This window comes from Falco peregrinus, chromosome 4 (genome assembly GCF_023634155.1).
Source record: "Falco peregrinus isolate bFalPer1 chromosome 4, bFalPer1.pri, whole genome shotgun sequence".
In the NCBI taxonomy this organism is placed as follows: domain Eukaryota; kingdom Metazoa; phylum Chordata; class Aves; order Falconiformes; family Falconidae; genus Falco; species Falco peregrinus.
Window position 1 is genome coordinate 52,740,190 of NC_073724.1, and position 13,210 is coordinate 52,753,399.

General features: G+C 47.6%; 1 protein-coding gene across 1 annotated transcript; it reads left to right on the top strand.

Moving 5' to 3' along the window:
* The first annotated feature begins 544 nt into the window (after positions 1–544).
* PDCL3 (phosducin like 3) lies at positions 545–8,924 on the top strand. Its single transcript, XM_055802756.1, has 6 exons — positions 545–771; positions 2,169–2,298; positions 2,980–3,070; positions 3,724–3,867; positions 6,038–6,246; positions 8,495–8,924. Exons 1-6 carry the CDS (start codon positions 766–768, stop codon positions 8,635–8,637), a joined length of 723 nt encoding a protein of 240 aa, XP_055658731.1. The 5' UTR covers positions 545–765; the 3' UTR covers positions 8,638–8,924.
* Positions 8,925–13,210: the final 4,286 nt, after the last annotated feature.

The window sequence follows — 13,210 nt, forward strand, 5'->3', positions numbered from 1 at the left end:
CCACCTGGAAGCCGGGCAGGAATTCCTCTGCCCTCCACGACTCCCATCCCGCGTCGCTTCCGAGCTGCCGTGGGTTGGGGGGGGGGGGGGGGGGGAAGGTATGCGGAGAGGGTAGGTGCACCTCTCCAGATGAACCGGTACGGGGGCCACAGCTCGGCTGCGGTGGGCTGCGGGCGGGGGCGCAGCGGCACGGCGCCTCGCTGGGGCGGGCTCAGGGCGCGTGGAGCCCCGGGCAGGGGCGGCCGCCTGCAGCCCCGGGGGGGCGGGTGTCACCGCGGCTGCTGGGGCACTGGCGGTGCCCGGCAGCGCCGCGCTGCTGCGTGAGGGACCCGCACCCTTCCGAGGGCAGCGGGGCAGGGGAGGCCGGGCGGGCGAGGAAGGAGAGCTCCCGGACCACGCCGGTGCGCCTGCCAGGGCTCCCTGTCCGCGAAACCATAGGGGCAGGGGCCAGACCCGTGCAGATGCAGCGGGAGCTACGGAGAACGGTGAAGAAAAGAGACGAAACCCCCAGCAAGAGCTGAAACCTGTGAGCTCACGTAGCCGGATGGCCCCGGCTGCCCTGCCCCCAAACGCGACACCTCCCCCCAGAGCCACGCTGCCGGGACCGGCCTTATTAGGCCGTACGGGAAGGAGCGGCAGCGGCGCTGCACCGCCCCGCCGGGGAGCACCGCCTCCTCCGGCCGCGCCGCGCACGCCGGGACCGGCCCTGCCCTGCCCTGCCCTGCCCAGCGCCGCCGCCGATCGGGCCCCGGCCCCGCCGGCAGGATGCAGGTGAGCGGCGGGGCCCAGCGCCCCCGGCCCGTGTGCGGCGGTGCGGCAGGGCGAGCCCGCCCGGGGGAGAGCTGGGGCCGGTCACGGCGCCGGGGCCGCCGGCGGGGAGAGCTGGGGCCGGGCGGGCCCCGCCGCAGCCGTGGGCCGCGCTCACCGGCGGGGCCGGGGCGGGGGAGCCCGGTGGCAGCCCCCTGCCTGGGGCGGGGTGCCCGCCGTGTGGCGGTCCTGCCGAGGAGCTCCGCGGCTTGGCTTTGTGGCGCTTTGTTGCTTATTTTTTCAAATACGGTGTTGATTTCACTACTGTAGGAAGCACATGGGCGGGTGGGTGTTACGGGCACTTCGTCAGTGTGTTGATAAGCAACAGTAGGTGCTGTGAAATGCTGTGTTGAGGGAAAAACGACCACAAAAGACGATTAAAAAAAAAAACCCCAAAACAAACAACCTGGTGTGCAATTGATAGCGCTACTTTTTTCTTGTCCTTATTACACCACACCACCCCCCACCCGGTAGTGCAGAAGCACAGTGATTTGGTCTAGAGGAGATACGGTCTTGCACGGACCCTAGTGTAAACTATATATAAACTATAGCAGAACAGTAGGTGGTGTGTCCAGTTTTCAAAGTTAATGTAGGCCAAGACAGCAAGGAAGCAAAATCAGCCCGTAAGTGCTTACTGCTGAGCTTTCATCTATTTCATGCAATTAAATAAAAATAGAATTACTGTCTAACTTGGCAAAAGTTAGAGCTTCTCAACAATACCTGGGCACCTGCTGGCCTTGTTTCACAGGAATATTGTGACTATTTCATGGTAAAGTCTCTTAAACTTTCAGGAAGTGCCTAGGCATAGGTTTAGGTTTGATTCCCTAGCAGCGGGCTTGTCAGGCAGGGACAGTGCTTGCTTCTCTCTAAGCACTTACGCAGCTATGCTGATTTTAATCTACTGAGCAGACTTCCCATATATCCAGAGTCAGGTCTGCAAGGCTGCCAGTGTGTCCTCTCACCGGCACTTCCCGATGCGCTGATTGCTGGTCTGGTGGCCTGTTGTTCTGCTAAGGCTCTGTACGTGAGTGTGAGCGCTGTGGCCAGCGTGCTTCCCTGTCACCCAGCTGATTTCCTCCCCTTCCATCTCACCTTGTGAGAGCTGCAATGATGGTTACAATGCTTCAGACTTCTGTACACTACCAAGACCTCCTGTATGTGTGGTGAGTGGGTAAAATAAAGTCACTCTTCAGGGTTCTGGTTGAGCTGCGAAGAAGCATCAGGAGAATGCACACTGTGACTTTCTGCTGCCATCTGGACAGTTAGGAGTTTAGCAAGTGTGTCTGGAAAAACTTGCCTGCGTTAAATTCTGGAAGTGGCAGTGTTCACCTTGAATGCATCATCCATTTCTTCTGTTCTAGGACCCGAATAAAGACACGGAGTGGAATGACATCCTGCGCAAGAAAGGTATCCTTCCTCCAAAGGAAAACCTGGAGGAACAGGAGCGTGCAAAGGAAGAGGAACAACTTGCCATCCTCCAGAAGTCTCTTGGTGAGTGACCAGCCAACTTGGACAGCAGCAAGCAGGAGAAGTCTTGGAGTGGCTCCTGGGGATGCTTGTCCAAAGAAATGGCAAGCAGTAACATTTACAGGCCTGCAAGGCAATGTGTCCTTTTCCAAGTTTGTAAGGGATACCAAAGCTGCTTCTCATATAGGGTGGTCATCTGTTAACAATATCAAAAAAATGTGCTCCTGGACACATGGATTCTTCCAGCACAAGAAGAGCTTTGCTCTTGATGTCAGCTCTGAATTTTTATAGAAGTAAATGTTTGAAAACTGAAGAAAGAACAGTACGATGGGAGTTTGCTGCGTGTATGTGCGAGTAAAAGTATCCCATGACATTACCTGTTGTATGCTTCCTCCGTTCTTCAGGCATCCCTGCTGTGTTGCGTGTGTGTTAAGTATGTCTTTGCTGCAACTACCAAACTTGAAAGCTAGTGCAGGTACTCGTGTGCTAGTCTAGACAGCCTTTGGCTCAGGGATTGTCTTTCCATCTATGTCTAAAGTGCATAATATTTTCTAAAAATCCAGTAGCAATAATACCTTAAAGAAAGCACCTTATTTCCCACAGTTAATCTGTCCTTAAAATCAATCAATTATTGGACTGATAAAAGCCGATGAGTTTTAATCCTGGAGTAAGGTTTTTGCTGATTTGGTGTTTCTTCCATTCCAGTGAAAACTTACGAGGACATGACTCTGGAAGAGCTGGAAGAGAATGAAGATGAATTTAATGAGGAGGATGAGAAAGCTATTGAAATGTACAGGTCAGAGCAGCATGAAGAATTCTGCTTTAATGAAAACTGGAGTTTTCTTCTTCTGGATACTGTTAGATATTGTTGAAGAGAGGGAGGATGTTGTTAGGCCTAATAGAAAAAGTGGGTTGTGTTTCTGGTCTCTTGTAGAGCTTCTAAGTGTCTTCAGTAGGATAACTGCATTTAAATTCAGTGTCCTTTATCAACAACCTAGTTTTGCAGAGGTAATGTGCACCTGCTGAGTGCATGGCTGTGGATTCTGAGTGCTTTGAAAATTGCCTCCGAGATTTCTCAGTTTTTGCATGAATGAGATTAAGGTGCTGCAGATTTACATCATTACAGTGTTGGTTTTCTAGTCCCTTAACCATCTCTCGTGTTTTTTTGCCATTTAGTTTTGTAGTGTGGTATCTGAAGAAGAAATGGCTGCTGAGGGTAGAAATGAGGAAAAAGAAGTCGTCATGAAACGTAGCTGTACTACTTGCATGTTGGCAGTTTTAACTTGTAATAAGCATCTATTGACTATGTCAGGGTGCTTTTGTTGCTCTGGGGTTTGAAGAAGTTTATAATGTGCCTCTGAATTCTGGGTTTCAGCCAGGTCCTTTAACTGTTGTTCTGTCAAAAATGCATCTATTCACAAGGTCTTTTTCTTCTTCCTTGCTGTTCAGGCAACAAAGATTAGCAGAAATGAAAGCAGCTCAAATGAAGAATAAATTTGGGGAAGTTTTGGAGATTTCAGGAAAAGATTACGTTCAAGAGGTTACAAAAGCTGGAAAAGGAATATGGGTAGTCCTGCACCTCTACAAACAAGGGTAAGAATTTGTTTTTAACCTTTAAAACTTGTGCTGTCAATAGCTGAAAATACTCTAGACAAATGTGTAGTTATTGTGGAAACTAAGGAACTGATTCTGGACTTCTAAGAAACAAAAACTTAAATTAGTAATTTCATCACTGTTGACTCAAGACTGCTGAACTTAGCTCTAAAATCATGTTACCATGAAGTGGCTTTCTTATAAATCTATACAGCACAGTGTGACTGGTACCGTACAGCTGCCACAGAGGTAGCTGCTGCCACTGGAATATCGAAGCTTTGGAAATTATTCTGGTTAAAATGTGCGGTATTGTGCATTTTAAGGATCACTGTGTGTCTTTAGCCTGGTTCCTAAAGGCATAAAAATGGAGTGAACAAGGTTTCCAGTCTTGTCAGTGTGATGGAAAAACGTGTCAGAAAGGTCAGATAATCACAGAGCAGTTTGGGTTGGAAGGGACCTTAAAAATCATAAAGCCCTTGGTTATGGGCAGGGGCACCTTCCACTAGACCAGGTTGCTCAGAGCCCCATCCAGCCTGGCCTTGAACACTTCCAGGGATGGGGCATCCACAGCTTCTCTGGGAAACCTGTTCCAGTGCCTCACCACCCTCAGAGTGTAGAATTTCTTCCTTTATAGCTAATCTAAATCTACCCTCTTTCAGCTTAAAGCCATTCCCCCTGTCCTAGCACTGCCTGCCCTTGTAAAATGTCCCCCTCCAGCTTTCCTGTAGGCCCCCTCTGGGTACTGGAAGGCTGCTATAAGGTCTCCCTGGAGCTTTGTCTTCTCCAGGCTGAGCAACCCCAACTCTCTCAGCCTGTCTTCATAGGGGAGGTGCTCCAGCCTTCTAACTGTCTTCATGGCTCTCCTCTGGACTCTGTCCAACAGGTCCAGGTCCTTCTTACACTGGGGGCCCCAGAGGTGGATGCAGCACTGCAGGTGGGGTCTCACCAGATCAGAGCAGAGAGGCAGAATCACCCCCCTCGACCTGCTGGCCGAGCGGCTTTTGTTGCAACCCTGAATACAGCTGGCTTTCTGGGCTGCAAGCACATGTTGCTGGGCCATGTTGAGTTTCTCATCCACCAACACCCCTAAGTTTTTTTTCCTCAGGGCTGCTCTCAATCCATTCTCTGCCCAGCCTGTGTTTGTGCTTGGGATTGTCCCGACCCATGTGCAGGACCTTGCCCTTGGCCTTATTGAACTTCATGAGGTTCACACGGGCCCACCTCTCAAGCCTGTCAGTGTCCCTCTGGATGGCCTCCCTTTCCTCCAGATTGGTGACCGCACCACACTGCTTGGTGGTGTTGGCAAACGTGCTGAGGGTGCCCTCAATCCCAGTGTCCATGTTGCTGACAGAGATGTTGAACAGCACTGGTCCCAGTATGGATCCCTGAGGAATGCTACTCATCAAAATCAAAATACTCAAAAATAAATGTTTCATATTATTTTTCAAGCTTATGAAAAAGTTTCAGTACTGAATTGTTCAGAACTGAATGCATAACATAGCAAAGCAAGTGACAAAGATGTTGAACAGTGTGGATCCCAGAAGAATGCTGCTTGTCACTGGTCTCCACTTGGATGTTGAGCTATTGACTGTAACTCTTTGAGTGTGACCATCCAGCCAATTCCTTATCTATCAAGAAGTCCGTCTGTCAAATCCATGTCTCCAATTTGGAGACAAGGATGTCATGTGGGACAGTGTCAAATGCTTTGCACAAGTCCAGAGAGATGACATCAGTTCCTCATAAGTTGCTGGAATTCTCTGGAAAGGGTTAGAAATACTTGATTTTTGTTCCCTGTCTCTAATTGCCTCACAGGTGTTCATCATCATTTGCATGCATACTTTCTTCCAGGAGCTGCTTTTACTCCTGCTTTGCCCATGCTCCTACAATTTCTAAATATCATGTCTTTGTAAACCAATTTTTCTGTATGATAGAGGGGAAGGTTGTATTGCTGGTATCTTAAAACAAACTCGCCATGCACCAAAACCTCTAGTGATGCTGATTTCCTTTGAATGCTGGAATACTCGACAACAACAGTATTCAGAAGTTGCTTCTGGTACATTTGTCTTTCCATAAATGCTACTTGTCAAGCTGGTATTTCTGACGTTTCTTCTGGAGCGGATTACTGTCTGATTTGTCTTTTTTTCCTTATGTGTATTCCTGTTCTTCACAGAATTCCACTCTGTGCCTTAATAAATCAACATATGAGTGGGCTTGCAAGAAAGTTCAGAGATGTGAAATTCATCAAAGCTATCTCTACCACCTGCATTGCCAACTATCCTGATAAGAACCTGCCTACGATATTCATCTACCTGGAGGGAGACATCAAAGCTCAGTTCATTGGGCCTCTGGTGTTTGGTGGCATGAACCTGACAAGGGATGGTTAGTGTCTGTGTCTCCAGTTTTCCAAAGGAAAAGCAAAACTGCTTTGCTGGGAATGAGAGAAGTGAGGCTTAGGAGAAGGGAGGTACTAAAAATCATATTGGGGTTAAGGTTTGGGTTTTTTTGGTTGTTTTTTTTTTTTTTTTATCCTTATGGTTCATCAGCCTGTGATTAAGGCTATCGTGTGAAAGTGGCGAGTGGCTGAGTAGGACAAGGTATAGAGATTTATCTAATGTGTGTGCAAGTATTTACACCTTGTGTCAGGTGAAACAAACTTTCCTGAATGTATTAAAGGGTAAATACTACCCATGTACATTCTTTGGGGCTCTTGTACCTGCATGACTGACTTTCCCCCCAGTTACTTAATAGCTGGTGCTTGCCTGTTGCACTGTAGGGCTTCTTGTTTCATTTTCAAGCCCATAGCCTGTATTTGTCTGGTTTGCCTTCCTGACACACAGGCTCTGCTCCTCATGAACCTTTAAAGAGAACCCGTCCATTTGTCCAAATGGAGCTGCTAGCCCCAAACTGGGCTGCTTCCTTTCCCTCTTGCCATCTCCTGGAGATGCCAGCACATTAAGCTTCTGTCTCGGGGGTTCAGAGGGCACAGGGCTCCATGGGGAGAGGCTGTTACCTTTTCTGGAGGTTGTGGTTTTCCCTAGACCTATTTCTCCTTGCCCATCTCAGCAGCCTGGAGGCAGCCTTGTCAGCATGACATGCTTCAGGAGATGAGTGGTGATGCAGGTCTTGGAGAGCACTGTGGCTCTTCATTTTGGAGATAGTTGATCAGGGATTGTATCCTACAGCAGTGCCTGAAGACAGAGGTCAGCAGTGGAAAAGGCTCTTCTCGGAAAGCAAATGCAACTCAGATGTAACCTAGTGGATTTTACTTTGGTTAAAAGAATAACCATCAGGTTTCTGAGTAGGCATATTGGCCTAGATGCATTCAAGCTTTTTCAAGATTTAAGGGAGGGCACCTTTACCTGAACTGAAACACATTTAAACAGCATTTCAAGGTCCCTACTGAATGATGTCACTGCCTATACTGGGATAGGCTGCAAAGAATTTTTTTGTGGTTTTGTTGTTGGTTTTTTTTTACTAAAACCCTGAAGTTTATAGGATATCTTGAGCATGTGCTGTTGAAAACTCCCCTGCCTTGAACTGTCAGAAGGGGAAAAGCTCACCAATGAGACTGCTGATTTGAGAACAGCTAACTAACTACAGCAGATGCCTAATTATGCACTGAAGTGAGCAGTGGTAGCAGAACCCACAGTGAGCTTTCTCCCATTTTTACTGTATAAGTAACTGATTTTTGGGCAGGTCCAAAGGTGACTGAGCCAGCTTAATTCAGTCATCACAGAAAGCTGGGCACTGAAATTCCACACTTTCTTTTATTTCTTCCTTCCTTCTTCCCTAAGATTAAAGAAAGCGTGAAGTTGTATTCATTACTCTGTGATGTCTGAAGGAAATAAGATTTAATGATAGGGTTGCCAGCAGGACTAGGAGAAAGGTTTCAACTGAATGTGTTCCACTTCTGGGAAGTAATCCAATTTGGGCTTATATAGCAATAGGCCTACTACTGATGGTGGAGTCTCTCTTACTGTCTTGCTAAGGAACTAATAGTGTATTGGAAAAGGGGTGAATTGTGTTTACAGAGTACATCCCTGAAAAATACCTATAATTCAGATGTGTAAATGGAATTGCTGCAATTTTTTTTGCCACTCAACAAGTCTAATCCCTGCCTTTCCTGGCTGTGATGAACTCTGTATATGACAGAAACAGCTGTAATACATGAGCAGTATTCCTGCACTGGGAACAGATGTGCAAACCTGTCTTCTGCCCTTACATGGCTAGAAGGAGGTAGAATTCATTTTCACCAGGAGAGTTGGCATCTAAAGCTGCTGCTCTCTATCCGTTGCCTCTTTGGCATTGGTTGTAAAGGGAGTAGGAGGGCACTGGGGATGCCACAGGTGGGCTGCAGAGCAGTACCCCAACCTCTGAGCTCTGTGCTGAAACCTGTGCCAGCAGTAGTGACCGTGAAGGGAGGGCTCAGCTGGAGCTGGGTGTGGGAGACAGGGCAGCAGCTGGGACCTGGGTGTGGAAGAGGAGGGGGAGGAATAGAGCAAGGCCCTGGTGGTGGTGGTGGTGGTGGCGGTGGCAGGGTGATAAGAGAAGTCGGCTGGGAAAGCAAGGTGGGCTTTTTCCAGTTTGCTCCCCTGCATTCATGGCTCTCTTGTTTTGTGCTGCACAGAATTGGAGTGGAAGATTTCAGAGTCGGGTGCCATCAAGACAGACCTGGAGGAGAACCCCAGGAAGCAGATCCAGGACCAGCTCATGTCCTCAATCAGGGCAAGTGTCCCAGCCAGGGGGGAGAGTGACTCAGAGGATGACTAACTCCTGCGATGGCATCAAGACTGACACAGTATGCTTGCAGCCAGTGTTCCCACTTAGAGCCCTGGAGACACTCATCAAGGTCATGCTGAGCCCCAGAAGGGTAGTATTTCAAGACAGCTGTTTATCTAGAAACTTTGAGAAACTAAAAGTTTCTTTAAAAAAAACCAAAAAACAACAAAACCAACCATAACTTATTGCAGCTTCACTTAAGATCCTGAAAGACATTTTATATTCTGAAGCCTGAGTAAATCTTACTCAAAGTTTTAAAATACAGACATCAGTAGAAACAGAGGTCTCCTGTTATTATTTTCTTAAATTGCTGACTTCTTTACAAAATCTGAAATATGAAGTGGCCTTAAGTGCACTGTTTTTGACAAGCTTGTGTAAATCAAATCTAAATAGCTGGTCTTAAACAATTGGTTATAGCACTTGGTTGTGCCTTCTCTTAGCCTGTTGTGTGTAGATGTCTGACAGCCTGGATGTGTGGAGATGACCTGTGATGTGGGTGCTGCTGAAGGTGATGTGTGGTCCTTCGCAGAAGTGTGCTGGCAGGGGGGCCAGCACGAGGCCGTGAGCTGGGACCTCGGGCATCTTGAGAGAGGCCTTGGTGACAGCCAGCGTCTCCTGGGACCCACTGAATCCAGAACCCCCTTTCATTTAGCAGCAATGCTGTGCCTTTTACGGGGGCTGAGCTTAGTGCACAGTTTTATCTGCTAATTGGGAAAGAAAATTAAAGACAGTGGTGCTAGAGTGTGAAACTGCTGACTTCTTCCACAAAAATCAGAAGTTTGCATTACTACAGCAGTGCCATTGCCAAAAGGGAGGGAAAATGGTATTTCAGGACCTGATGCCTTTCTATATTAAAGCCTTCTGTCTTCTAGGTACAGAATAGTATAATAATAGAGACCTTAGAAGAGATTGAACTGAAATACTACCTTAATTATATATCTGCTGACTCTCAGAGCTGCTTGCTTATTTTGGGTTAGCTTTAATGTCCACCTACACTTTCAAATTGTCTACGCTTGGGCTAACAAGCTCCAAGAGCTTTTGCTAACGAGGCTGCCCCAAGGGCATTTTGTTATATTGCTGATGGCTTCTGTGGGTGGCTGGTACAGGATGCAACACTCAATAAGCAGCAATTTTTTCTTTAGTTTTCTATCAGTTCATAGTGATTTTTAAGCTTGTTTCCTGCACTCTTGTCTCCTCAGTCAAATCAGTGTGTAGTTCAAACAAATAACTTCCTTAAACTTCAGGTGAAGTTTAAGTTCTCCTTTGAGTTCTCTTGATGGAGAGCTTCCTGTTTGAGATTTGAATGGTGATCTGGGTGTCACTTGTCTCCTTTCTTTTCTCTTAGCGTATTTTTGGTTGTTTTTGTTGTTTTGTTGTTTATTTTTGCAAAATAGCAAAGACACTAGCATTGTGCAAGTGAACCAAACGCAGCAGAATGCAAGCTGGCAAGTTCTTAGTACTGTTGTTATATATAGCATCACACTTCTCATGACAGTGGACTATCCAACATGCTATCAGATCTGATGCCTTTCTGTATTTACCAACAACTTCTTACCATCTAGGAAGAGGACAATTCTTTCTTTCCATAGAAGTCTGCACTGTTATTTTGCTTGTCTTTTGCTTGTCCTCATTTATCTGTGCTCTTTGGAGTGACCTCTGAGCACATAGACTCTGTTCCTTTTGGAGGAAACTATGTAGAACAGCCCCCAAAGGGAAAGTTGGTCCAAAGAGTGAGGGTAAAGCTAACCTGAAATAAGACCCTCTGAAATGTGTGTACAGCGGATGTCACATCCTCAGCCTGTCCTTCCAGATCTGCAGTTGAGCTGTCTGGATTGCTGATGCAGACACAGCTGCCATACTCTTCTCAACTTGTTTTTCATTTAGTTTATCAAACCTTCTAGGAAGGAGAGGTGGAATCTGTAATCCATCTTCAATTTGAAATCTAATTTAAAAACTAGGCAATGCTTTGGATACTTTCTTATTTTGTTATTCCCTTTTATTGTCTCCCATGTCGGTGGCTCTGTGGAGGCAGAGTAGTAATGTTGCAGCTGCCCTTTCGCTGTCGTCTTGACCGTTGATGATTCATGGAGCATAGCAAGAGAGGAACTTGAAGCAGGATGACCACTTTATTTGGATAGGGTGGCTGAGGGCTCTGTCCTGCAGGGTCTGGGAAACATCTAGGGGTGAAGACTCCTCAAATTGTCCCAGCACTTGGCTGCCTCCAGGGTATCCCTCTGTTCTTTGTATTCTGCACAGGCAGCAAGACCTTGAGCCAGAATAACTACAGGCAAGGAGTCTGTGGTCCAGAGCTTGATCCAAGGCTCATTGTTCCATGAGGAGAACTGGTGTTTGAAAGACAGACAGACATCCCTAGGATACTAACCATAGACCTGCTGGAGCAAGCCAACAGAGAAAGCTGAAGGACGGAGTGCATCTTGTGACTGAACCATACCAGTTTGCAAAAACTTTGGCCAGTGGCTCCCAGCACAGAGTATGTGGCTTGAACCACCTTCTGGCAGGGGGATGTTCAAGCCCTCTACTCCAGAAACTCTGCAAGTTCCTAAAAAGTGTCCTGCTTGCTCCTATCCACACTTGCACAGCGATTCTTGTTCCCTAATCTGCAAAGTAAGCCATCCTAGATGGGATGGTGTCCCCTCACCAGAAGGGCTCATGCCTGGTGAATGAGGCACTGCTTGGTGCTGGTCTGAGCCCCTCAGGCAGAAGGCAGAAGAATTGAACTGAACTGCTGATGCCCTTGGTGTGTGGTGTGATAAACCCATGGATAAATAAAAGGGCGGGGGTGACTTTGGGTTGTTTCCACCACAGTTTTCTCTTCCAGCAGGGTCTTAAAACCGCAGCTGCCTTCCCCTTTTGTACAGAGTCTAACGGGTTTTGTAGGCTCTGGGACCACCAAGAGAACTGAGCTCCTGTAGAGGACCAAGTCTGTGTATAGGCATCTTGTTGCCCCAGGCTGCTCAGCTGTGGTGAGCCAGATACCCTGTGCTCACGATCGACACTTACGGCACCCCCAGACAGTATATCTTTCCTCTGCAAGAAGGGAACCAGGCCTGCTGAGGGGATTTACTGAGGAGACTAGGTAGGGGAAGGGGAGATGGCCTCTTCTAGCCTGCTCCCTGCTGTCAGGGCTACAGCAGGGGCTGCCTTGCCATTAAAAGGTGATACTGAGCAATGTATAACAGTTCTGGAGAAACGAAGACAGTTTGACTTGTACTGTCTTTTATCCTGAACTGCTTAATGTGCTGACATGTTGGGGGATGCCATTCGAGGATGCTGTGCTGAAAGGGGTAGATGCGAGAATAATGGCAAACCAGAAGAGGCTGAATGTTCTTCCCAGCTGCTGAGACCTGTGCAGAGCATCATTTCAAATTGTGTCTGTGCTTCTCTGTATTTGGCTAAGTGTGAAAACAGCTTCTTGTAATCTTATTCTCTTTCCTGCCAATCATATCACCCTGCTCAAGGCCTTTTGTAGAAATTAGGTCTCTGCAGGAAATGGATAATGAAATCTGTTTAACCTTTCAGCGGAGCAGAAGCTATGGAAGCACACAGTTAAGGGGAACGAGCTTTAGTTTAAAAGGAAGCCGGCTGCTAAATAGCAAACCAAAACAGCCAATTAGTATACATAGCAGAGTGAGGCAACATAATGGGAGAAAATAATTGGAAAGCGTGAACTCTCGTTTGCCAAGATTTGGGGCACTGTTGCTAAATGCACTATCAATATTTTTGCAGCCTGTCAACAGTTTGGTCAGATCAATGCATACTTCTCACTGGTGCGAGAAGGGTCTTTCTGTCAGCTATCATGGAAGAAGTCAGAGGCAGCGATCCTGTAAAGAGTGCTGAGGCTTGTGTGATGACTGTCCTGCGTACTGCTGCGAAAGCATCCTGACTCTTCCCACACCGCAGCGGTGCCAGCAGGCAGGGGCCACAGATTTGGCAGGTGATCTGCCATTAGTGGGCAGTCACTCTGGAGGTTTTTGTGTGAAACGTAAGTGAACCACTAGTAATAACAAGGGGTTTCTTCATGGTATGGGTCTGAAGTTTACTGCCTGCCCAGGTTATGTGAGCAGCCACATTAGGTTCATGGCAAGCTGCCCTGCTCCAGAAGTCACCGCTCTGGTTTTCCTTTACTCAGACCTGCTAGCACTGACAATCTGTAGTCACCAAACTCTGCCTGACCTGGAGGGTGACATTTTGCATCCACCTCACACACAGAGGGAGAGCCAGGTGTCGGCCCTCCATGGCTTTGTCCTGCTTGCACAAGTTAAAGCTGCCAGTTCTGCAAGTACCTAAACCAGCCATGGTGAGGGACCTGCAGGCAGAAGTATCTGCAGGACTGCCATCACAGGAGTTGAAATGAAGGAGTGTCCTTTGAATACCTGTGCTGTGCTGTGCTGTACCTGTCTTGGTAAGGTCCTCCTTTCCCAGGGCTCCTCTTTAGGTCTGGTCCTTCACCTCCCTTCCCAATGTGCTCAGGTGGGTACTTGGTTGGCCTTACTGCTGTGAGTAGTTCAACTTGGGTGAGATGATTTGCTATGAGAAAGCTGGG

What these genes read in the sequence shown, in the direction of transcription:
- PDCL3 (XM_055802756.1), top strand. An exon ending in CATCCTCCAGAAGTCTCTTG is followed by an intron (nt 2,299 to 2,979) that starts GTGAGTGACCAG and finishes CTTCCATTCCAG; the next exon opens with TGAAAACTTACGAGGACATG. An exon ending in CTGCACCTCTACAAACAAGG is followed by an intron (nt 3,868 to 6,037) that starts GTAAGAATTTGT and finishes TGTTCTTCACAG; the next exon opens with AATTCCACTCTGTGCCTTAA.